Here is a 27479-nt window from a genome sequence, read left to right on the forward strand (position 1 = left end):
AATAAAGCTGAACAAAATATTGTGAATATGGAGACGAAAGTGAAAATCAGGTATATTTCTGACTTTGTTCTATAATAACTTTAAGCAGGCTTTGTGTCTCTGGGAGTTTATTTCTCTCTTTTTGATTTGTTTTTCCCAAACACTGACGACTTTATTCCTATAGTAATCACTCCAAATAATCAGTTCACATCTTGTGTTTGCAGTACAGGTACTCCATTCCCTGCTGAGTTCAGATTGAATACTTCTTTCTAATTTACACTTCCCCAGTTTACTTTTGTTATTCAAGAGCTTTCAAAACCCTCTGAACCAACTCCAGAACCACTAATGTAATTGGATCTTTCCTATCCTTTGCCCTTTCACACTGCGCTCACTGCTTTCTCCGCCTGTTTCATCTCTAAGCTTTCTGATAAAATATTAGCCCATGATTTTAACTGTTTCCCTTCCTGCGGGTGCTGACTGACCTGTTGGGTATTTCCAGTGCGTTTTGCTCTGTAAGTCTTTAGATGTATTTTGTCTCCAGTCTTCACATTGAACATAGCTCTTAAGGAGCAGCACCTCAAAATGGCAGTATCCATCATTAATGACCCCCACCACACAGGGTATGCCCTTTTCTCATTGCTACCATCAGGAAGGAGGTACAGAAGCCTGAAGGTACACACTTAATGATTCAGGAACAGCTTCTTTCCCTCTGCCATCCAATTTCTGAATGGACATTGAATCCATAGACACACTAGCTCACTACTATTTTATGTCTGTTTTTACATGACTTACTTAATTACTTAATACACATATATACTTACTAATTCACAGTTTCCCCCTATATTTATCATGTATTGTACTACTACCACAAAGTTAACAAATTTCACGACATACGCCGGTGATAGTAAACCTGATTCTGATTGACTCCAGGGCTCTGGGAGCTGCATCATGCCCTTAATATGGAACTGTATAACAGACTAACTGAAGTTGATGCTTGTGTAATAAATTAAACAGAGTAATTATAATTAAGCAAATTTTATTAAATCATAAAACAACTACAACACAAAAAAATTACAAAGAATGAACACCCTTGATGGTAAATGCTTTCTATGTTATGAATGTTTGAAACATTTCACTAACAGCTTACTTGAACATTTTACAACAAAATAAGTGGATTAGTTGATGCTTATGGTAGAGTGGGCAACATTAAAACAGAATAATACTGATGAATAAATATATCTGAAGCCAGGATGGGGTGCAGAAAAGATTTATTTTCAAGCAACACACACACAATGCTGGTGGAGCTCAGCAGGCCAGGCAGCATCTATGGAAAAGAGTACAGTCGACGTTTCAGGCCGAAACCCTTCAGTTTTTTTCTCCAGTCCTGCCAAAGGGTCTCGGCCCAAAAGGTCGATCGTTTTCTCTTTTCCATAGATGCTGCTTGGCCTGCTGAGTTCCTCCAGCACTGTGTGTGTGTTGCTTGCATTTCCAGCATCTGCAGATTTTCTCTTGTTTGTGAAAGATTTATTTTCATTAGTTTGGGAATGTAGATTTGCAGCAGTGAGCAGAAGGATTTGCAGGACGTTGAGGCAAGAAAAGCTTTCACCTTCAGAATTTTCAGCGGATGAAACTTACTGCTTGTAAAGTTTGGAGAGGCCAATTTTTCTTTTTTTTTTAAAGAACAATATCTGGTTGAGCACCAGCTGGTCCATATGGTCCAAGAGATGGGAATAGCCTACATACCCTTTGTTGCCCATGTAGACGTTAATGGCAATGTGACCATCTTCTCCATTGTAAACTTCTATGGTTCTGTGTAATTCATTTGGATACGCAGTCATAAGAACATTTTGGTTTTTCATGAAAAAATTGTACTTTATTAATAAATGTAAAGTAAGGTCTTAACAGTAGACAAGGGTTAACTGGATAAAAGAAAATGCAAATTTTATTTACATTATATAACTTTGTGAATCAACAAAGTTATTGGACACCTTATTGTGTGGCATTGGTTACAAGTTTAAGAAAAATTATGGATACAAGAAATCACCCAATCGTCCATCTGATTCCACGCAGTGAACAGTTTTCCCTCTGCTGTTAAATTTCCTTTTTTTTATTGAGAGTTGCAAGGGATCACAAAAGAAATCTTTGGTCCAAAGAAAATGTCCCTGAAACACAACAAGGTAGGCACACTCACTTGAAAAGCCATTAAACATTGGCAGTCTCTTCAGCGATCACATTGACACTTTTGTTGGACGTGATAGTTGAGTGGTGGCACTGAGGAATGGTGCTAATCTCTGTCGATCAGTCTGAGATCCTGCTCAGTGAAGGGAGGCAGTAAACACTGGCAGGTTCCAAGGCAAAGTTTTAGCTCTGTGATCTGCCTGAAGGCATTAACATGAGCTCCATAAATGGGGATGGGGGAGGGGGTCACTGTCTAGGGAACCCAACTTACTTTGATGCACTCAGTCATGAGTCAAACCAACTGTGCAGTCTGCATTAATTCCGTATCAAGGCCAGTTTACTGTATTAGCTTCTTCTCAATCTGTATAGGTGCATGATCTAACTTAAGTACTGAACTGGAATTGTTTATTATTAGAGAGTAATAAAAATGGTGAAGTATAATTTAGAAGGAAATGGGGAAATGCATCCAAGAATTCATTAGTAAACCCATGACATATTGGTGCCTATCACAAGATAGAAACATAGAACATAGAAAAACTACAGCACAATACAGGCCCTTTGGCCTGCAAAGCTGTGCCAAACAGATCTAGAAGTATCTTTCTATGTTGGAAATTCTATAGTCATTCTGGCAGACTAACGATAGGCCAAATGGCCTAATTCTGCTCCTGTGTCATATGGTCTTACAGGTTACAGGGAGAAGGTTGGGGAGTGGGGCTGAGGAGGGGGATAAAAAGGTTCTGCAATGATTGAATGTCAGAGCAGACTCGATGGGCCAAATGGCCGAATTCTGCTGCTATGTCTTAAGGTTTTATAGTCTTCTTCTCACTTCCTTTTCAGTCCTGATAAAGAGTCTTGGCCTGAAACATCCACTGTTTATTCCCCACCATAGATGCTGCCTGACCTGCTGAGTTCTTCCAGCATTTTGTGTGTTTCTGTACTGAAAAATGGTAAGACCATACTCCACATTCCCATGAGCAGTAATCTTTCATCCCTTTGCTCATTATATCGATCTGTCTGTATCCTGGACATATTTGAAGATTCTGCTTCCACTGTTCTTTAGGAAGGAACGTCACTGGTTAATAATTTTAGCTTAATTTCTGTATAAAATGGGCAACCCCTTATTCTTAAGAACTGAAAATTGGGTCCCAAATTCTCCCACCTACAAAATATGATTTTTCTGCCACAACCCTGTCAAAACCCTTCAGGACCTTATACATTTCAGTAAAGTTGAGCTGTCAGGTGCACAATTATGGTGAGGCAAAGGTACAATGAAAAGCTTTAATTACAGAAGCATCACAAGTACAGACAACACAAAGCATATATTTAAGTTTTACAAGGCAGTGAAAATATCTCTCTCTCCAGTACTCCAGCAGATACTAAACTAGCTGTCCAAACGTTCTTCACGAGATTTATTTATCTATTTCCTTACTGAGCTACAGCAGAGAATAGGCCTTTCCAGTCCTTTGAGTCGCACCACCCAACAATCCCCCCATTTAACCCTAGCCTAGTCAGGGCACAATTTACAACTGGTAAGTCTTTGGACCATGTGAGGAAACTGGAGCACCTGGAGGAAACGCACACGATCACGTACAAATAAATTCCTTACAGGCAGCAGTGGGAATTGAACCTGGGCCGCTGGTACTGTAAAGTATTGTGCTAACCACTATGCTACCTTGCTGCTCCAATAACCTACTCATTCCGTGTATCAGTTTAGTAAGCTCGTGAACTGCTTCTTACACATCACCATAAAACATTACAGCATAGCACAGGCCCTTCGGCCCACAATGTTGTGCTGACATTTTACCCTACTCTAAGATTGGCTAACCCTTCCCTCCCACAGTGTCCTCCATTTTGCTATCATCCATGTGCCCATCTAAGAGATTCTTAAATGCCCCTAATGTATCCACCTCTATCATCACCTCTGGCAGGGCGCTCCAGGCATCCACCACTCTCTGTGTAAAGAACTTACCTTTGACATCCCCCCCCCCACTATACTTTCCTCTAATTACCTTAAAATGACACCCCCTTGTATTAGCCATTTCTGCCCTGGAAAAGAAGTCTCTGACTATCTATTCCATTTATGCCTATTATCATCTTATGAACTCCAGATCAATCGGGAGACTGAAGGGGTGATAGACAGGACATATACAGAGGTAGTTACACCCAAGGTGCAGGACACAGGAAACTGTGTGACAGTCAGGAAGGGGAAAGAGGTTAAGGAGCCAGTGCAGAATACCCTTGTGGCCATTCCCCCTCACCAACACTCTGGATAGTGTTGGGGTGGGGGGGGGGGGAGATAGGGAAAATGACAGTGGTTGGGTCTCTGGCATTGAGTCTGCCTCTGTGACTCAGAAAGGGAAGGGGGGGACAAGAGGCACACTGCAGTGATAGGGAATTTGTTATTTAGGGGAATGGACAGGAGATTCTGTGGGCGAGAATGAGATTCCCAGATGATATGTTGCCTCCTGGGTGCCAGGGTCTGGGATATCTTGTATCGAATCCTCAGCATTCTTAAGTGGGAGGGTGAGCAGCCAGAAGTCGTGGTCCATGTAGGTACCATTGACATGGGTAAGATGAGTGATGAGGTTCTGCATAGGGACTTCCGGAGTTAGGTGCTAAGTTAAACGGCAGGTCTTCCAGGGTTGTGATCTCTGGATTGCTACCCATGCAACATGCTAGTGAGGCCAGAACTACTAAGTTTAATATGTGCCAAGGAGTTGGTGTAGGAGGGAGGGCATAAGGTTTTTGGTCATTGGGCTCTCTTCCAGGGAAGATGGGACGTACAGAAGGGACGGTTTGCACCAGAACTAGAGGGGGACTAATATCCTAGCGGGAAGGTTTGTTAATGCTGCATAGTGGGGTTTAAACTAGAGTTGCAGTGGGATGGGAACCAGAGTGCTAGAGTAATTAGTGGAGAGGTTGTAGAGGCAGATATTAGTAAGACCTCCGACAAAGTTAGGAATTAAAAGTTTGAGCATGGTGTGACTAGTGTCCTGAGCTGCAGGTATTTCAATGCAAGAGGTATCGTAGGAAAGGTGGACAATAGCGTTGAAGATGAGGTAGCTGGTTTACAAACAAACAATGTGTCGTGAGGAGGGGCTGTTGATAGGGCAAAATTGCAGGCAAAAGGATGAGTTGCAACGTAAAAGGTGGACAAAATTGAAAAGGGTGAATACAGGACTAAAGGTATTTAAATGTACACAGCATACAGAATGAGGCAGATGAACTTGCAGCACAGTTGCAGATTGGCAGGTATGATGTTGTAGTCATCACTGAATCATGGCTGAAAGATTATAGCTGGCAGCTTAATGTCCTTTTTAACAAAAGGACAGGCAGGAAGGCAGAGGTGACATAGGGTCGGAAGGTGTTGAATCATTGTGGATCGAGCTAAGGAACTGCTGATGGGAGTCGTATACAGACCCCCAAACAGTGGTAAGGATGTGGCTTACAAATTACAACAGGAGATGGGAAATGCATGCCAAAAGGGCAATGTTATAATAGTCATGGTGGACATCAGTATGCAGGTATATTGGGAAAATCAGGTTGGAGCTGGATTACAGAAGGGCCTACGAGATGGCTTTTCAGAGCGGCTCGTGGTTCAGCCTACTAAAGGATCAGCAATTCTGGTTTGGGTGTTGTGCAATGAACCAGAATTGTTTAGAGAGCTTAAGATAAAAGAAACCTTTGGGGAAAGTGATCATGATATGATCGAATTCACCCTGAAATCTGAGAAGGAGAAGCTAAAATCACATGTATCAGTATTACAGTGGAGTAAAGGGAATTGCAGTGGCATGAGAGGAGTTGTCCAGAATTGATTGGAAAACAACATTGGCAGGGATGATGACAGCAGCAATGGCTGGAATTTCTGGAAGTAAATTGGAAAGGATATGAACAACCCAAAGAGTAAGAAGAATTCTAAAAGCAAGATGACACAACCATGGCTAACAAGGAAAATTAATGTCAACATAAAAGACAAAAGCAGTGGGAAGTTAGATGACTGGGAAGCTTTTAAAAACCAACAGAAGGCAACTAAAAAAGTCATAAAGAAGGTAAAGATGGAATACAAAAGTAAGCTAGACAATAATATTAAAGAAGACACCAAACATTTCTCCAGAAATATAAACTGTAAAAGAAAGGCGAGAGTGGATATTGGACCACTGGAAAATGATCCCTCATAGGTAGTAATGGGGGACAATGAAATACTGGATGAACTGAATAAGTATTTTGCATCAGTCTTCACTGTGGAAGACACTAGCAATATGGTGGAAGTTCCAGGTGTCAGGGGTCATGAGGTGTGTGGTTACCAATACTAGAGAGAGGTTCTTGGGAAACTGTAAGGTCAGAAGATGGATAAGTCACCTGGACCAGATAGTATAAGAACATAAAAAAAATAGGAGCAGAAGTAGGCCATCTGGCCTGTTGAGCCTGCTCCGCCATTCAATATCATGGCTGACCTGGTCATGGACACATCTCCACCTACCTGCCTTTTCCTTATAACCCTTAATTCCCCAACTATGCAAAAATCTATCCAACTTTGTCTTTTCTGAAGTAGCCTCTACTGTTTCATTGGGCAGAGAATTCCACAAATTCACCACTCTTTGGGAAAGCAGCTCCACCTCAGCTACAGCATAAATCTAATCCCCCGAATCTTGAGGCTATGTCCCCTAGATCTAGTCTCACCTACCAGTGGAAACAACTTTCCTGCCTCTATCTATCCCCTTCATAATTTTATATGTTTCTATAACATCTCCTCTCCTTCTTCAGAAATCCAGTGAGTAGAGTCCCAGACAACTCAATATCACCTCATAGTCTAACCCCCTCCTCTCTGGAATCAATCTGGTGAACCTCCTCTGCACTGCCTCCAAAGCCTGTATATCCCTCCTCAAGTCATCATGGCTTGGCTTCGCAAATGAAGATTTAGGAAGGGGGCTGCCCACGTCTGCTGCAGGCTCGCTGGTGGCTGACGAGGCCAATATGGGACAGGCAGACCCAGCCGCAGTGGCCAGACGTGGGCGTGTCCTTTGGCCTGTGCAATGTTTTTTTTAGGGGGAGTGCAGTGTGCGCGGTTCTAGCCCCACCCTTTACACCCAGGGTTCATCTGCCATAGCCTAGCAAGCTGGGACGGTGACAGCGAGGTCCTTGGGTCGTAGGAGTTACGTCGGAGTGTCCTTCTCCTAGGTGGATGGCCTGACAAGGCTGATGAGCCCCACCTTCCTGGGTTTGAGAGTTGTCTTTCCCTTAGGCTGGCTGCCAACCTAGGCTAACGAGCCCCGCCTACCCCTCCAGTTATACCGCCAGACAGTCGGTCGTGCCATGACAGCAAGCTCGGCGGAAACGGGGGGACCTCGACGAGAAGGTGTTGCTACGGACACAGTAGTGTAGGAGAGGCCATTTGCAGTGGCCTCCTGCCTAGCAAGCCAGACAATAACCACGCGGCGATTACTACACTGGGAAAGGAGAGGCGATGTATTGCACGTGCACTTTCCCTGGGTGAACGGGACATCAGGCCCAGACCTCACCTGCACCTCAAGTAAGGAGACCAGAACTGCATGCAGTACTCCAGGTGCCGCCTCACCAGTACTCTGTGCAGCATAACAGCATCAGAATGGAGGGGTATCCTTTTCGAGTGGAGATGAGGAGGAATTCCTTCAGCCTGAGAGTGGTGAATCTGTGGAATTCGTTGCCACAGGCAGCTGTGGAAGCCAAGTCTTTATGTATATTTAAGGCAGAGGTTAATAGATATTCGATTGGTCAGAGCATGAAGGCAGAGAGGAGGCAGGAGTTGGGGGCTGAGAGGAAAATTGGATCTACCATGAAGAAATAGCGGAGCAGACTCAATGGGTCAATTGGCCTAATTCTGCACCAATATCTTATGGCCTTATGAAAACCTATCACTTCACCTCTCATCCTCCTTCACTCCAAAGAGAAAAGCCCTAACTTAATCAACCTATCCTCAAAAGACATGCTGACTACATTGGAGAGTATCATGGTAACATCCTCCTTTAAATAAGGAACCCAGTATTGTACATAGTACTTCAATAGACAATAGACAATAGGTGCAGAAGTAGACCATTCGGCCCTTCGAGCCTGCACCGCCATTTTGAGATCATGGCTGATCAACTACTATCAATACCCGGTTCCTGCCTTGTCCCCATATCCCTTGATTCCCCTATCCATAAGATACCTATCTAGCTCCTTCTTGAAAGCATCCAGAGAATTGGCCTCCACTACCTTCCGAGGCAGTGCATTCCAGACCCCCACAACTCTCTGGGAGAAGAAGTTTTTCCTTAACTCTGTCCTAAATGACCTACCCCTTATTCTCAAACCATGCCCTCTGGTACTGGACTCTCCCAGCATCTGGAACATATTTCCTGCCTCTATCTTGTCCAATCCCTTAATAATCTTATATGTTTCAATCAGATCCCCTCTCAATCTCCTTAATTCCAGCGTGTACAAGCCCAGTCTCTCTAACCTCTCTGCGTAAGACAGTCCGGACATCCCAGGAATTAACCTCGTGAATCTACGCTGCACTTCCTCTACAGCCAGGATGTCCTTCCTTAACCCTGGAGACCAAAACTGTACACAATACTCCAGGTGTGGTCTCACCAGGGCTCTGTACAAATGCAAGAGGATTTCCTTGCTCTTGTACTCAATTCCCTTTGTAATAAAGGCCAACATTCCATTAGCCTTCTTCACTGCCTGCTGCACTTGCTCATTCACCTTCAGTGACTGATGAACAAGGACTCCGAGATCTCTTTGTATTTCTCCCTTACCCAACTCTACACCGTTCAGATAATAATCTGCCTTCCTGTTCTTACTCCCAAAGTGGATAACCTCACACTTACTCACATTAAACGCCATCTGCCAAGTATCTGCCCACTCACCCAGCCTATCCAAGTCACCCTGAATTCTCCTAACATCCTCATCACATGTCACACTGCCACCCAGCTTAGTATCATCAGCAAATTTGCTGATGTTATTTTCTATGCCTTCATCCAAATTGTTAACGTAAATGGTAAACAGCTGTGGTCCCAATACCGAGCCCTGTGGCACCCCACTAGTCACCACCTGCCATTCCGAGAAACACCCATTCACCGCTACCCTTTGCTTTCTATCTGCCAACCAGTTTTCTATCCATGTCAATGCCTTCCCCCCGATGCCCTGAGCTTTGATTTTACCCACCAATCTTCTATGTGGGACCTTATCAAATGCCTTCTGAAAATCGAGGTACACTACATCCACAGGATCTCCCCCGTCTAACTTCCTGGTTACATCCTCGAAAAACTCCAACAGATTAGTCAAGCATGATTTACCCTTGGTAAATCCATGCTGGCTCGGCCCAATCCTATCACTGCTATCTAGATATGCCACTATTTCATCCTTAATAATGGACTCTAGCATCTTTCCCACCACCGATGTCAGGCTGACAGGTCGATAGTTCTCTGTTTTCTCCCTTCTTCCTTTCTTAAAAAGTGGGATAACATTAGCCATTCTCCAATCCTCAGGAACTGATCCTGAATCTAAGGAACATTGGAAAATGATTACCAATGCATCCGCAATTTCCAGGGCCACCTCCTTTAGTACCCTAGGGTGCAGACCATCTGGACCTGGGGATTTGTCAGCCTTCAGTTCCATCAGTCTTCTCATCACCGTTTCCTTCCGAATGTCAATCTGTTTCATTTCCTCTGTTACCCTATGTCCTTGGCCCATCCATACATCTGGGAGATTGCTTGTGTCTTCCTTAGTGAAAACAGATCTAAAGTACTCATTAAATTCTTCTGCCATTTCTCTGTTTCCCATAACAATTTCACCCAATTCATTCTTCAAGGGCCCAACATTGTTCTTAACTATCTTCTTTCTCTTCACATACCTAAAAAAGCTTTTGCTATCTTCCTTTATATTCCTGGCTAGCTTGCGTTCGTACCTCATTTTTTCTCCCCGTATTGTCTTTTTAGTTAAGTTCTGTTGTTCCTCAAAAACTTCCCAATCATCTGTCCTCCCACTCACCTTAGCTCTGTCATATTTCCTTTTTTTTTAATGCTATGCAATCTCTGACTTCCTTTGTCAACCACTGTGGCCCCTTTCCCCCCTTTGAATCCTTCCTTCTCTGGGGGATGAACTGATTTTGCACCTTGTGCATTATTCCCAAGAATACCTGCCATTGCTGTTCCACTGTCTTTTCTGCTAGGCTATCCGTCCAGTCAACTTTGGCCAGCTCCTCCTTCATGGCTCCATAGTTTCCCCTGTTCATCTGCAACACTGACACCTCCGATCTGCCCTTATCCTTCTCAAATTGCAGATAAAAGCTTATCATATTATGATCACTACCTCCTAATGGCTCCTTTACTGCGAGATTGCTTATCAAATCCTGTTCATTACATAACACTAGATCCAGAATAGTCTTGTCCCTGGTCGGCTCTTGTACAAGCTGTTCCAAGAATGCATCCCGTAGGCACTCTGTGGTCCAGCACCAACCTGATTCTCCCAGTTCACCTGCATGTTGAAATCCCCCATAACTACTGCGACATTACCTTTGCCACATGCCAAAGTTAACTCCCTATTCAACTTGCACCCAATATCCATGCCACTGTTTGGTGGCCTGTAGACAACACCCATTTGGGTCCTTTTGCCCTTACTGTTCCTCAGTTCTATCCACACAGACTCCACTTCTCCTGACCCTATGTCCCCCCTTGCAAAGGACTGAATCTCATTCCTCACCAACAGGGCCACCCCACCCCTTCTGCCCACATTTCTGTCCCTACGATAGCACGTATACCCTTGTACATTCATTTCCCAGGTCTGATCTCCCTGCAGCCATGTCTCCGTTATCCCAACAACATCATAGTTACCCATTCGCACCTGGGCTTCAAGCTCATCCGCTTTACTTCTGACAATGCGTGCATTCAGATATAGAATTTTTAACCCATTTCTCCTCTCACTTCAGATGTGGCCTCACCAACACCTGATATCAATGAAGTACTAGCACCTTCCTTTTCTATTCACTCCTCTCATAATATATAATATTGTCAACTTTCTTAATTACTTGCAATAATTACATACTAGCCTTTTTGTGAACACTTCGATGCATGGTATCTCATAGTTCCAGAGAGCTGATTTGAATACTAACCTGTGTCGAGTTTGCACCTTCTCCCCGTGACTGAGTGGGCTTCCCCCCAGGAGATCCAGTTTCCTCCACACCCCAAAGACCTGCCTGCTGGCAGGAAAAATCACCATTGTAATTTCGCTCCAATGTAGGTGGATGAGGAAGGAATCAAGATGGTATTGAAGAAAATGAAAATATAATCCATGAAAATCCCTGTTTCATGGATATCTCAAGTATAGATAAAATCCATTTTCATTTTTTCTGTCAAAAATGTAATTTCAATTTAAGTGCAAATGAAAACAGTGGGGTGAATGTGGAATTCGCTACCAGAGGAAGTGGTTGAATTACAGTACACGTGAGTGATGATAAACCTGATCCTGATATGGGTCTCTATTGTGGACTGTGTGAGGGAAGGGGGCAGGGAGAGGGGAATCATGGTTGAGAAAAGGGGAAGTCAGCGGGAAACACAAGAGAAACATTTTGTGATGATCAATAAACCAATTGTTTGGAATCAAATGACCTTGCCTGGTGTCTCAGGGCTAAGTGTGTCTGCACGTGCCACCACTCCCGCCCCTGGCACTCCTTCTCTGCCACCTGTCCCACAGCCCTCGTGCAGCACTCTACTCTCACCATTCCCAATATCCCTTGTGCGGATTTACAAACTCGCTCTCCACTCCACGTTAACAAATACAGTTCTGTGCAAAAGATTCAACTGATGTAAACTTTTAAGAGGGGGTTTGGAACAACATTCACATGGATAGAAATAGATGAAGAAAGATGGGAGAAAGCTCAAGGGAACTTCAAACATTGGTCTGTTTCTGTGGTGCATGATCAAATTAAAATTATTATCAAAGCACATATATAGCACCATATACTACCCTGAGGTTCATTTTGTTGCAGGCATTCACAGTAAAACCAAGAAATACATAGAATCAATGAAAACTACATGTATTCCATGTCATTCCTATACAACCCATGCAATGACAACGCTAATTCTTGTCAGAAATGGTTGTGCAAGGGAGAACTATCAACCAAATTTCTATGACATGTATTAAATTAGACCAATTAATAATGTAGTCTGGAAATAATTTCAACCAGATAGCCCTTTGAAAAAGGCAAAACCATAGATGACAACAAATACTTTCTGTATATTTGCCATCACAGAGTACTCATCTCAATTTTGTTGGCTGACAAATCCATATTTTGCTTTTATTTAAATTATTTTTTATAATTATATTGGCTTTCTGGAAGATAATCCAAGCAAAACACTACAGACAAAACACTTACTCACAGGAAAACACAAAAGCTTTCAATGCGATAGCTAAACACAGTGTGCAGGATGTGAACATGTACCTCATCCACAGTAACATAGGCCACTTAATTAGGTATCTAATAAAGTGACTAGAGTGCACGTTTGTTGTCTTCTGCTACCGCAGCCCATCCATTCTGAGGTTCAACATGTTGTGCATTCAGAGATGCTCTTCTGTACAGCACTGTTGTAACACGTTGTTATTTGAGTTACAGTCATCTTCCTATCAGTTGAAGCAGTCTGGCTATTCTCCTCTGACCTCTCTCATTAACAACATATTTTGTCTACTAACCTGCTGCTCACTGGATGCTTTTTGCTTTTCGCAGTATTTTCCGTAAATTCTAGAAAATCCCAGGAGATCAGCAGGTTCAGAGATACTCAAACCACCCTATCTGGCACCAACAATCATTCCATAGTCAATGTCACTTAGATCACATTCCTTCCACACTCTGATATTTGATCTGAACAATAACTGACCCTCTTGACCATGTCTAAATGCTTTTATGCATCGAGTTGCTAACACATGATTGCCTGATTAGATATTTACATTTATGAGCAAATGTATGGACGTACCTAATAACGTGGCCATTAAGTGTATCTCTATCTTACACCTCATTGAATCTCATGTGGACTATATGTCAGAAATTTGCATTTACATTGCATTTCTCCTCTTTTAAAACACCTCCAGGTTTTCATTTGAGTGTCTATCAAACAATGTTTGGCAATGAGGCACATATGGTCATAATTACAAAGGGGAATTATAAATCTCTGTATGGGTTCTAGCCAAATATTTTAATTCTAATTCCCATTCTGACATATTGGTCCATGATTTCCTGTTGTGCCATGATGAGGTCACCCTCAGACTGGAGGAGCAACACCATATATTCCGTCTGGGAAGCCTCTAACTTGATGCCATGAACATCAATTTCTTCTAAAGGTAAAAAAAAAATTCCCTCCCCCTCCCCTCTTCTTCTATTCCCCACTCTGGCAACGTACCTCTTCTCACCTGCCCATCACCTCCCTTTGGGTACCTTCCTCCGATGGTCCACTCTCCTCTCCTATCAGATGCCCTTTGCACTTCCCATGCACCTGGCTTCATCTATCACCTACCCCCCCCACCTATCTTACTAGCAATGATTTTTCCACAAAGTCATTCAGATCCACAGTGTCAGAGTAATACAGAACAGAAGCAAGCTTTTCAGACCAATTCGACCATGCTGACCATCCTGTCTACCTGAACTAGTCCCATTTGCCTGCATTTGGCCTCAATCCCTCTAAACCCTTCCTATCGATGTACCTGTCCAAACATCTCAAACACTGTAATTGTACCCACCTTGACAACTTCCACAGGATGCACCTTCCATATATCTACCACCCTCTGTGTGGAAAATGTTGTCCCTCAGGTCCTCTTTATATCTTTCTCCTCTCATGTTAAACCTACACCTTCTAGTTTTAAACTCCCCTTACCCTGGGACAAACACTGTGACTGTCCACTTTACTAAGGCCCCTCATAATTTAATATAACTCTACAAGGCCAGCCCTCAACTTCCTACACTCCAGGGGAGAAAATCCCAAGCCTATCCAGCCTCTCCTTCTAACTCAAGCCCTTCAGTCAGGTCCTGGTGAATGGACTCACTTTCAAGGACCCTTCATCTTATGTTCTTGATATTTATTGCTTATTTATTTATTATTATTATTTCTTTTTGTATTTGTCTTCTGCACTCTGTTTGAATGCCCTAGTTGGGTGTTCTTTCATTGACCCTATTATGGTTATTATTCTATCGATATATTGAGTATGCCCGCAAGAAATTAAATCTCAGGGTTGTATACTTTGATAATAAATTTACTTTGAACTTTGAATCCTTTCTGTACCTTTTCTAGCTGAATAACTTTCTTCCTATAGCTGGGTTACGAATACTGCACACAATAGTAGTGTGATCACTTGAGTCCAGTATGATGCTCTCCAAAATGGTTGTCTACGGGGGTGGGGGGGGGGGGGGCACCTCGGTGACCAGAGAGGCTGATCTGGTATCCACAAAACTGTGATGTTAGCGTGGGTTCTATTAATGAAGAACGCATGTGCATGACTTTGTTTAACGTGGGGAGGCTGAACGTGGGGATGATGACTGGGGACCCTTCTCTGCTCTAGCCTTCCTCTGCCTTCACTGATGCTGCGACGGGCATCATCTACCGCCAGTTCCACCAGTGAGGTTTGACTGGATTGCTCTGTCTGGAACCTCCTCCTTGACCTTACTACCATGGCTGACCCTACCAGAACCAAGCGTCAGATTGCTAAACTGCAGATGACATTGTTCTTGGGATCACAGGAACTCACAAGACTCTCCACCACGACAAGGTGATGATCCCGGAGAAGATCACAATGCTAGTGTGATCTCACCAACTAACTGTATAGTTGTAACATAACATACCAGCTTCTCTACTCAGTGCCCTCACTGAGTTTTGGGCCTCATATCTAAAACATTATGTGCTGGCATTAGAAAAGGCCCCAAGGAAGTTTACGCAAAGAATTCTGGGAATGAAAAGGTAACGACGAGGAGCACTTGATGGCCCTGGGCCTGTACTCACCGGAATTTAGTGATTGAGGGGTAGCTCACTGAAACCTAGATAGAATGGACATGGAGAGGATGGTTCCAATAATAGGAGAGTCTAGGACCAGAGGGCACAGCCTCAGAATAGAAGGACATCCCTTTATAACAAAGATGAGGAGGAATTTCTTTAGCCAGAGGGTGGTGAATCTGTGGAATTCATTGCCATGGATGGCTGTGGAGGTCAAGTTATTGGGGATGTTTAAAGTAAAGTTTGATAGGCTCTTGATTAGTAATAGCATCAGCGGTTATTGGAGAAGGCAGGAGAATGCAGCTGAGAGGAATAGTAGATCAGTCGTAATTGAATGGTGGAGCAGATTCAATGGGCCAAATGGCCTAATTCTGCTCCTACGGCTTATGGTCTGATGGAACGCGAGGAGAATAGCTGTGATCTGGAACTTGCTGCTTTTAGCGGTATAGAAAATAGAATCAATCCATGCGTCTGAAAGTGAATCAGATAGACACTTGAGAGAAGAATTGGAAAAGCTTTGATGAAAGGACAGGGAATGAACGCAGTGGAACGGGACACAAAGAACCCATCCAGACGATGGGTTAAATAGTCTCTCCCAGTCCTGCAGTGACTCTAACTTAATGAAAACATAAGTGATTTTTAACAGCACAGTCTGTAACTCATTTAAAATTCTAAAATTTACTTCCTCTGTCTCTTTTTTTCTATCTTTCTTTAATCCTATTTTCCCTTTCTTTCTTTACAAATAATGGATTAAATATTCTTTGCAATAATTCCTGGCTAAGGCTAAGCGTTTCAGGGAGGATTCCTCATTCCAATTGGTGAGAAACCACAAAGATCACTCTGAATGGTTCTGCACTGTAAACATTGCCTAGGAACCACAGATTGCCACTCAAAAGTCAACAAAAAGTCTCCGGCCAAATGCAAGTGTAATGAAAGACAATGGCTGCTTCTATTCCATTTATTGTGGAATCCAAGCCTGGATAAAGCAAAGTAGCTCGGGTGTACAGTGAAGTTTTAATATAGGAACAGCATGAAACCATTTACCCTTTCATCCTGTTACACTATTCAATGAGCTTATGGCTGAAAGCCAACACCATGTACCCACCTTTCCTCGGTATCCATTAATAAAGATTAAAGATCTTTAAGAAGTAGATTTATTTGTCACATGTACATTGAAACATACATTGAAATGCATTGTTTGTGTCAAATCAAGTTAGGGAGATTTGTGCTGGGCATAGTATTAACCCAAACCTGTATGTTATTGGAATGTGAAAGGAAGTTGGAACACTTGGAGGAAACACAAGTGGTTATAGTGGGAATCGAACCCCCATCTTACAGTCTGCGCTGTAAAATGTTGAACTATCTGCTAAGCTACTGTGCCGCCTCGACAAAACTTCCCTGAACAAAAGTCTATCAGCCTCAAAGTTAAGACTGATATCAATTCCTCTGTTATGGAATGGCGTGTGATGTTTCAACAGACCTTTATACGTCTCCTAATTTCAATACCGAGTCGTTTTATGATCAAACCAATGGAAACTATCACTTTACATTGATATCTGGGAAACAGCGATCAATTCCACCGTTAACACAAACTACAGGAAATACTTTGAGGCTTCTATAATCTTGCCTCAAAATTTAACCCTTGATATTCTGGTGTTATTCCAGTATATCTACATTTCACTCCCTCCAAGGTCATTCCTAATGTGGTGTTCAAAACTACTCACCTTTCTCTCTGGATGTGGGCAACCAAGAATTAATATAGACATATCACAGCCTCTACTCCAGCCCTTCACATGTAGAGAGCTGTGATGCATTAACCATCCATCTCCTGCAGTTCACTTTCTTTTTAGCTGTTATACTATATTCTTCATTGATTTTTATGCCTTTTGTCCCACCTTGATATACTTATGTAAATTAGATAATTATTATCAAATATATACAGTGAAAAGCATTATTTTATTTGGAGATCCAGAGGTCATGGGTCAAGACTGAAATGTGAAATGTTTAGGGGGAACATAAGGGGAGAGTTCTTCACTCAGAGGGTGGTGAGAGTGTAGGATGAGCTGCCAGCGCAAGTGGTGCATGCCAGCTCGATTTCAACGTTTAAGAGAAATGTGGCTAGGTACATGGATGGTCAGGGTATGGAGGGCTATGGTCCCGGTACAGGTTGATCAGAGTAGGCAATTCAGCATAGTCTAGATGGGCCAAAGGGCCTGTTTCTGTGCTGTACTTTTCTATGACTCTAAGACTAGATACAGCACGGTAACAGGCCCTCCTGGCCCATGAGCCCATGCACTCAATGACACCCAAGTGACGAATTAACCTACTAACCCTTATGTCTTTGGAATGTGGGAGGAAACCAGAGCACCCAGAGGAAACCCATGTGGTCACAGGGAGAACGTATAAACACCTTGGCGACTGTGGCGGGAATTGAACCCGGGTCGCTGGCAATGTAATAATGCTATGCAAACCGCTATACTAGACACTTATCTCGCATTGACTAGGACTTCATTCTCCGGAACTTAGGCGTTTGAGGGGTGAGCGGATAGAGGTATGGAAGTCATGAAGAGCATAGACAGGGTGAAAGCACAATCCTTTTCCCAGGAAATGGCTGCTAAAATCAAGAGGGCGTAGGTTTAAAATCAGAGGCGAGTGATTTGTAGGTAACATCAGGGCAGCTTTGTCACGCAAAATTTGGCGTGCATTTGAAATGAGCTGCCAAAATAAATGGTTGAGGTGAACACATTATCAATATTTAAAAGCCATCCTAAAACATGAGTAGGAGAGGTTTAGAGGGCTAGCGGCCAAACCTGGGCAACATAGCCAACATGGACAAAGGGGCCGAAGGGCCTGTTTGTATGCTGTTTGAGTCTGTGTATGGAACGATCAGTCTCGGTGACATTCAGATAAATGATTTTCACTTCAGTACATTTGACAACCAACTCCTAATTATTAATTTTCTGCATCTTTCCTCAATACTTTAATTAAAAAGACTAGCCCCACTATTACAGAACTTTGCACATCTCCCAACCCCACATCTAGATCTCTTTGGACTGCCACTGTAAATAAATATGTACAATTACTGCTGCCTCTAAGCAATGAATTTCATGACATATGTCAGTGATTTACTTATTGAGATACAGTGCGGAATAGGCCATGAGTCGCACACCCAGCAATCCCCCAATTTAACCCTAATCATGGGACAATCTGCAATAACAAATTAACCTACCAACTGGTATGTCTCTGGACTGTTGGAGGAAACCGGAGGAAATCTACACGGTAGCAAGGAAATACACAAACTCCTTACGGGCAGCGGCAGGAACTGAACCCAGATACGGTACATTAGATCTGATTCCAATTCTGACACCATAATAAATCAATTATTTTGTCATTGATCTAAATGTGAAGCTAAGCTGAAAAAAAGTGACTACCGGTAGGCTTCAAAAGTACAGTCAGTGGCCACTTTATTAGGTACACCTGCTCATTAATGTTAATATCTAATCAGCCAATCATGTGGCAGCAACTCAATGCATAAAATCAAGCAGACAGGCTCAAGAGGTTCAGTTGTTGTTCAGACCAAACTTCAGAATGGGGAAGAAATTCCATCTAAATAACTTTGACCATGGAATGATTGCTGGTGGCAGACGGGGTGGTTTGAATATCTCGTAAACTGCTGATCCCCTGGGATTTTCATGCACAATAGTCTCCAGAGTTTAGAGAGAATGTTGAGGAAAACAAAAAAACACCCAGTAAGCACAAGTTCTGTGCGTGAAAACACCTTGTTAGTGAGAGGCCAAAGAGGAATGGCCAGACTAGTTCAAGATGACAGGAAGGTACCCCAAATAACCACGCAATACAACAGTGGTGTACAGAAGAGCATCTCTGAACACACAACATGCCGAACCTTATGGGCTACAGCAGTAGAAAACCACATAGACTCAACAGTCACTTTATTAGATAGAGGAGGCATCCAATAAAGTGGCCACTGAGTGTATGTCACTCTAAAAGCAAATGTTGTGCCAGGCACTATATAAATATAGTTTATATATAATTTATGAATGTTTTTATATAATACTTTATCATCATTTTTGAAAGCTGTTTTTTGTTGCATGTCGTGCTAACACACCACAGCAAATTCCTAATAAAGTTAATCCTTGATATGTACAGTACTGTGCAAAAATCTTACACACATATATATTGCTTGGGTGCCTAAGACTTTTGCACGATACTGTAGTAATTTTATGTATTGCACTGTACTGCTGCCGCAAAAAGCTTTCGTGAGATATGAGGGGTGATTGATAAGTTTGTGGCCTAAGGTAGAAGGAGATGAGTTATACAGCTCTCGTTACATGCACATGCAGTTCAACTCTTTGAGTGATTATGCAGAAAGTTTGAAGTTAATAACTCATCTCCTCCTACCTTAGGCCACAAACTTATCAATCACCCGGATGAGTTATTAACTTCAAACTTTCTGCATAATCACTCACAGAGTTGAACTGCATGTGCATGTAACGAGAGCTGTATAACTCATCTCCTTCTACCTTAGGCCACAAACTTATCAATCACCCCTCTGCGGGCACTTCCAGGAGGTCCAAGATCCGTATGCTCCACGACCACTGGAGTAAGTGTGTAAATGTACGAGGGGACTATGTTGTAAACTAAATGTGCTAGCTTTTCTCAAATTGACTCTTTCTACCTTAGGCCACAAACTTATCAATCACCCCTCGTATGGTCTGGGAGTGGGAAGGGACAGGGAGAGGGGAATCATGGTTGGGGATAGGGGAAAGGGAGGGGGAGGGAGTGGCAGGCACCAGAGTGACATTCTGTAATGATCAATAAACCTATTGTTTGGAGTTAAAATTACCTTGCCTAGTGCCTCAGGGCTGGGTGTGTCTGCACTCATGCCACTCTCCTCACTCCACCCCTGGCACTACTTCCCTGCCACCTGTCCCACACCCCTACCATGGCGCTCCAACCCTCACCATTCCCAACATCCTTGGCTCCCACCAGATTTGTAAACTCGCTCTCTGTTCTACTTCGACTGTCTCAGGCACACTTGTGAAATACGTGTGCCTAAGACTTTTGCACAGTACTATACAATTTATATTCTGAATGTACAGGAGTACATTCAGCCAGAGACTCATTCCACCGAGATGCAACACTGAGCGTCATAGGAAGCCATTCCTACCTGTGGCCATCAGACTTTACAACTCCTCCCTCGGAGTGTCAGACACCCTGAGCCAATAGGCTGGTCCTGGACTTATTTCCACTTGGAATAATTTACTTATTATTATTTAATTATTTATGGTTTTATATTGCTATATTTCTACACTATTCTTGGTTGGTGCGGCTGTAATGAAACCCAATTTCCCTCGGGATCAATAAAGTATGTCTGTCTGTGTATTGTCTGTACGTATGTTCCTGTGATACTGCTGTGAGCAAGATTTTCACCAGCTTGTACCTCAATGTACTTGTGCACATGACAATAAATTTGAATTGAAATGCAAGTCTTACCTTTTTACAAATATAATTCATTGCATATATTAAAGCATATAGCACAGAAACAGGCCCTTTGGCCCATCTATTATGATTGGATAAATATTCATTGGTTTTATTAATCTCCCTTTTCTAGTATTTATCATTGACACACTTTCATGGAACAAGCTGTTGGTGTTAGAAGTTTGTGAAGGTGTCTAAACACAACAGCTCTGTGCACTATTCCATAGGATAAGGCAGAGTGCAGTGGTTCCCAACCATTTTTATGCCATGAACCCCCATCATTAACCGAGGGGTGGGTGGATCCCAGGTTGGGGAACCCAGGTGCATCAGGTCCAGAGCCAAATGACTTACTTGGGACAACAGAGCAACTCTCGAAAGCTGCAGTAGCAGACGACCTCACAGCTGTCTCCGTCCCAGAAGTGATCCACCAGACCCTGGTCTATGGGTCGCAAGTGATCAGTCCCTGGGGGGATATTATGGCAGCTTCGTCCTCTCAGCATCTTCTTGTAGCACGACATACGATTAGAGGGCACAGCTTGGGTAGCAAACAAGAAGCCCAGAAGCGTTAGGACAATGAATCTCTTCATTCTTCACACAGCCTGCAGAGCGAGACACACTCCTTCATCGAAATGTACACCCGTAGACACAAAGAAAAGCAGTGAGTTATGGGTTTTACAGTCTCAGGGTAAAATTATGACCTTTTTTGCTCTTTCGCTTTTGTTACAAAACTGTTTTTTTAAATGTTAACATTATTAATGAAATAAAAGTTCAAGTTTAATTGCCCTTCAACCATACATATGTATACAGCTAAACGAAGCAACGTTCCTCCGGGGCCAATACAGTACATCCAGTCACAAAATAACGTTAGTCCAAGTCCCTGAGTGAAACTTCCACTGCTGATTTACCTACCCGGGTATTAAAATGTCTTTGAATTATATATTATTAACCCAAAGCAGATTCTTCAAAGATGAATAGTCTTGAAACCCAAGTGCATCTGTAAATCGGGCAATCTAAATCATCCCAATTGGTTGCTGCTTATTAAATGATTCACCTAGAAATCCACATTTATAGAAAATTAAAATATTATGTATTTCAATTATTTTGGTTAAATTATGTGAAATAGAAAAGAAAAAACTCATTTTCTTTGATATTAGATTTTCGTTGAAGGAAACTCTATAAATTCTTATGAGTAATTGCCATCATCCAAATTGAAGTAATTAATATTAATGCTTTTAGCATTTAGAAGATCACAAATTATATTTTAAACATTGCTAGGAACAATATAAATCTGAATTCAGCTGCCAGCCTGTATTGTTACCAATGTTTATTTCCCCCACCATCACCACCCCAACAACAGAGTTCAGTACGTTGAAAATTTATTTATAGATAAAATAAATATGTGGTTTAGAGCTGTCTTACCTTTTTGAAGGGATGCGAGTTAGTGTCTGAGCCTTCTAGTTGTGAACTCGCTATTATAACCAATCGCCGTCGCTTGGTTTACGAAGACACAGCCACAAACGGTGCTTTGTGCTATTCGGTCTGTAGCTAAGCCTCCCAGCCACTCTTTCACTCCACCCCCCACCTTCCAAACTATCGAGGGATTAGAATCAGCTCAGTTCTGCAGCCACGATTCAGAGGGGGCAATACGTGTGCAGAGACAGAATTATTTCACTTTTGGAAGCAAAGCCAGATGGAACAATAAGCTCCAGCTTCCCCGCCAAGAGCATGCTTACCGCCATGCAATAAGTATGGTTGCGTTTAAGTTTTTAAATCAGAATTAAAATCAAAGCCGGGCTTCGTTCCTCCACCGATAACTTTTACCTGAGGAAACCTGCACCTTAAAAACCCTTGCAAGACAAAGATGATGGTTTTCGGGAGGAAGTAGAGGGGTAGTACAAACCCAAACCGGTGGGCCGAACGTCCTCCCTGCATTGTTACGATTGAAAGTTGTTGTATTGCAATGGCGCGGGAAGAAAGATGCAAATTTTTAACTAAAAGGATAAATTTTCTACTAAGAACGTGTTTCTATTTAAGGTTTTTTTTTCCCGAACAATTCCCTCTGCAAGTTCCTCCCAACTTCAGTCTGACTGCGCCGAGACGGTTTCGAACTGTTTCCCCAAATAAAAATTGGAGAACCGATTTACAAGGCTTCAGTGGCACGCAGTTAATTAACAAAGGGTTCTAGCCGTGGCTGGATATTGGTACCATTCGTGGCTGAGAAAGTGACACAATGGAGCTCAAGCAGAAACCAGTATTTAGTGGGTTCAATTAGTAACTGGAACGCCAGCTTTGTGCGGACATTTTTACACCATATGTTTCGGGTTTATACTGCATTCGTTCAGTAGCGCTGACTGTGCGCAAACTAACTACACGTAGACCGTAAGGGATTTTAAAAAAAAAGTTTGACATACAGCATTTGATATCTTCCGAAGGGCTTAAGAAAAATGCAACGAGACATCGGAAAAGCTGAGTTGTACTTTTGTTCATGGGGGTGGGGGTGGGAGTGGGAGGCGAGTTGGAGATTTGCGCCACCTGCTGGCGGAACAGGATGTAGCATAAGCGAACAAAGCGGAGCCCAACCACTTGCGCTGTCCGGCGGCGTTAAGCAAAGTCTTTTCAAATTACATTTAGTTTCAGATTTTGAAACTCAGTGGTGTAAATTTGAAGATAGAAAACACAACACTGAATTCTCCAATTCTCCCGAACCAGCGTGAATAACTTTCACTCACCTCAACTTTGAACCCATTCCACAACCATAAAGGCTTACTTTCAAGGTCTCTACAACTCGTTCTCAGCATTAAATATCTATATATCGACCTAACGAAACAAGAAACTGGCTGCCCCGACACATTTCAAATAACAGTCGGGTACCTCAATCAGGCTTGTTTGAAAGGAATCGCTGTCCATTTTACCATAAACTGTAGCTTCAGAGATCCCAAAACACTAGGCCACTGCTATGAGGAATGCCTGCCGCTCCAGGCAAAGACTGTGTTTCGGGAAATCTGATCGCTTGGCTGACTTTCACACAGGCAGAAGCTAAAGAGCAAAAGTTCAGTGAAAAGGACAATGAAGGTGTGGTGGCAGGAGAATGAGGAGCAGCTATGGGATTGCTTCCAGTCGGTGGATTGGGCCCTGTTCAAGGATTCGTCAGTGGATCAGAATGAGTACACCATGGTTGTCAAGGGCTTTATAAAAGCAGTTATAGATGAGTGTGCCCCCACAAAATCATTCAGAATCTCCCCCAGCCAGAAGCCGTGGATGAACCAGGAGATCCACAATCTGCTACAGGTCAGATTGGAGGCCAAGTTCGATACAAGAGGTCCAGGTATCACCATTGGAAAGCCACCTCAGGTGAAGTGGCAATTCCGGACTAAACTTGAGTCAATAAAGGATTGATTAACAAGGCTATGTCTACTCGCTTTACCCTTATGAGTACGTGGCTAAGCACAGCTCCAGTACCATATTCGAGTTTGCTGATGACACCAATGTCATGGACCGAATCAAAGGAGGTGGCGAATCAGCATACAGGAGGGAGATTGAAAATCTGGCTGAGTATTGCCATAACAACAACCTCTCAATCAATGTCAGCAAGACCGATGAGCTGATTAATAACTTCGGGAATAGGAAACCAGAGGACCATGAGCCAGTTTTCATCAGAGAATCAGAGCTGGAGAGGGTCAGCAACTTCAAATTCCTTGGTGTTATCATTTCACAGAAACATAGAAAACCTACAACACATTACAGGCCTTTCGATCCACAATGCTGTGCGAGCATGTACTTACTTTAGAAATTACCTAGGGTTACCCTATTTTTCTAAGCTCCATGTATCTATCCAAGAGTCTCTTAAAAGACCCTATCGTATCCGCCTCCACCACTGTCGCTGGCAGCCCATTCCACGCACTCATCACTCTCTGCATAAAAAACTTACCCCCGATATCTCCTCTGTACCTATTTCCAAGCACCTTAAAACTGTGTGCTCTCGTGTTAGCCATTTCAGCCCTGGGAAAAAGCCTCTGACTATCCACACAATCAATGCCTCTTATCTTCTTATACACCCCTATCAGGTCACCTCTTATCCCCCATCGCTCCAAGGAGAAATGGCCAAGTTTGCTCAACCTATTCTCATTAGGCATGCTCCCCAATCCAGGTAACATCCTTGTAAATCTCCTCTGCACCCTTCCTATGGTTTCTGTATCCTTCCTGTAGTGAGGTGACCAGAACTGAGCACAGTACTCCAAGTGGGGTCTGACCAGGGTCCTATATAGCTGTAACATTACCTCTCGGCTCTTGAACTTAACCCCATGGCTGATGAAGATCAATATACCGTATTCCTTCTTAACCACACAGTTTGAGTGTCCTATGGACTCAGACCCCAAGATCTCTCTGATCCTCCACACTGCCAAGACTCTTACCATTAATGCTATATTCTGCCATCATGTTTGACCTACAAAAATGAACCACTTCACACTTATCTGGGTTGAACTCCATGTGCCACTTTTCAGCCCAGTTTTGCATCCTATCAATGTCCCACTGTAACCTCTGACAGCCCTCCACACTATCCACAACACTTCCAACTTTTGTGTCACCAGCAAATTTACTAACCCATCCCTCCACTTCCCCATCCAGGACATTTCTAAAAATTACGAAGAGAAGGGGTCCCAGAACAGATCCCTGAGGCACACCACTGGTCACCGACCTCCATGCAGAATATGACCCGTCTACAATCACTCTTTGCCTTCTGTGGGCAAGCCAGTTCTGGATTCACAAAGCAATCTGCCCTTGGATCCCATGCCTCCTTACTTTCTCAATAAGCCTTGCATGGGGTACCTTATCAAATGCCTTGCTGAAATCCATATACAGTACATCTACTGCTCTACCTTCATCAATGTGTTTAGTCACATCTTCGAAAAATTCAATCAGGCTCATAAGGCATGACCTGCCTTTGACAAAGCCATGCTGACTATTCCTAATCATATTATGCCCCTCCAAACGTTCATAAATCCTGCCTCACAGGATCTTCTCCTGATGCAGAAGAAGGTCCTGGAAAAGGGTCTCGGCCCAAAATGTTGACTGCTCATTTCAACGGATGCTGCCTGACCTGCTGAATTCATCCAACTTTTGTACGTCTTGATTTGACCACAACATCTGCAGTGTACTTTGTGTTTAGGATCTTCTCCTTCAGCTTAACAACCTCTGAAGTAAGAAGACTTGTCTTGGGCCCAGCACGTAAGTGCAATTACAAAGAAAGCTGGCAGTGCCTCCACTTCCTTAGGAGTTTGCAAAGATTTGGCATGTCACCTAAAACTTTGACAAACTTCTATAGATGTGCCGTGGAGCACATACTAACTGGCTGCATGACGGCCTGGTATGGAAAATTTGATGCCCTTGAATAGAAAATCCTACAAAAAGTAGTGGATATGGCCTAGTCCATTATAGCTAAAGTCCTCTCCACTATTGAACACATCTACAGGAAATACTGTCACAGAGAAGTAGCATCCATCATCAGGGATTCTAACCCCCGCCCCCCACCACCATCTCAACCCAGGGCACGCTCTCTTCTCACTGCTGCCATCAGTAAGAAGGTAGAAACCTCAGGACACACATCACCGGGTTCAGGAACAGTTATAATGTTTATGTTTTGGACCAAGACCCTTCATTAGGACCCTGTGCTGATGAAGGGTCTCAGCCCAAAACGTCGACTCCTTCCCATAGATGCTGCCTGGCCTGATGAGTTTTTCCAGCATTGAGTTCCTTCAGCATTTTGTGTGTGTTGCTTTGGATTTCCAGCATCCACAGGTTTTCTCACCTCTGGAAAAGTTATTACCCCTCAGCCATCAGGCTCTCGAACTAGAGGGGATAACTTCACTCAACTTCACTTGTCCCGTCACTGAACTGTTCCCACAAACTATGGACTCACTTTCAAGGACTCTTCCTCTCACGTTCTCAATAATATCAATGGCTAATTTATTTGTTTGTTTATGTATTATTTATTTATTTTCTCCTTTATATTTGCACAGTTTATTGTCTTTTGCACCTTGGTTATTTGTTAGACTTGTTGGGTACAGTTTTTCATTGATTCTGTTATGTTTCTTGGATTTATTGAGATGTCAGCAGGGAAATGGTGACTTATATGTACTTTGATAATGAAGTTACTCCTTGAACTTTTAATTTGAAGTAAACTGCTCACCTGGATCCACCAATCGCTTGTTAGTTTTTGTTCCATCTCTATCCCCTCACTCTTTATACCAGCTATGACCCCTCTTTCAAACCAGGTGAATGATGTGGGCCACAAATTATTGAACTGTGTATTTCCCTGCTGGGATACTCCTATACTTCTTCCTATAGTGTGGCAACCAGAACTGCACAAGTTCTCCAAGTGTGCACGTGCAGCGGGCTATCAAAAAGGCAAATGGAATATTGGCCTTCATTGCTAGAGAGATTGAATTCAAGAGCAGGGAGGACATGCTGTAAATGTACAGGATACTGGTGAGGATGCACCTGGACTATTGCATTGCAGTTCTGGTCTCCTTACTTGAGGAAGGATATACCGGGTTTGGAGGTGGTGCAGAGGAGGTTCACCAGGTTGATTCCAGAGATAAGGGGGTTAGACTCTGAGGAGATATTGAGTCATCTGGGACTGTACTCGCTGGAATTCAGAAGAATGAGAGGAGATCTTATAGAAACATATAAATTATGAAAAGAATAGATAGAGGCAGGAAAGTTGTTTCCACTGGTAGGTGAGACTAGAACTAGGGGACATGGCCTTAAGATTTGGGGAGTAGATTTAGGATGGAGATGAGGAGGAACTGCTTTTCCCAGAGACTGGTAAATCTA

The 27479-nt window shown here is 43.0% G+C and overlaps 1 protein-coding gene across 3 annotated transcripts; it reads right to left on the reverse strand.

Annotated features, from left to right (window-relative positions):
• Positions 1-998: 998 nt before the first annotated feature.
• Positions 999-23632, reverse strand: LOC140728915 (scrapie-responsive protein 1-like). Of its 3 annotated transcripts, none has more exons than XM_073048009.1 (3): positions 23517-23632; positions 20997-21244; positions 999-2141 (listed from the first exon to the last, which is right to left on the reverse strand). In XM_073048009.1, exons 2-3 carry the CDS (start codon positions 21230-21232, stop codon positions 2087-2089), a joined length of 291 nt encoding a protein of 96 aa, XP_072904110.1. In that variant the 5' UTR covers positions 21233-21244; positions 23517-23632; the 3' UTR covers positions 999-2086. The 3 variants fall into 3 exon arrangements, with proteins under 3 accessions (XP_072904110.1, XP_072904109.1, XP_072904108.1); XM_073048008.1 differs by lacking the exon at positions 23517-23632 and adding an exon at positions 22065-22241; XM_073048007.1 differs by lacking the exon at positions 23517-23632 and adding an exon at positions 22065-22240 and having other exon boundaries at positions 20997-21264.
• Positions 23633-27479: the final 3847 nt, after the last annotated feature.

The sequence above is a fragment of the Hemitrygon akajei genome, chromosome 6 (assembly GCF_048418815.1).
Source record: "Hemitrygon akajei chromosome 6, sHemAka1.3, whole genome shotgun sequence".
NCBI classification, from domain to species: Eukaryota; Metazoa; Chordata; class Chondrichthyes; order Myliobatiformes; family Dasyatidae; genus Hemitrygon; species Hemitrygon akajei.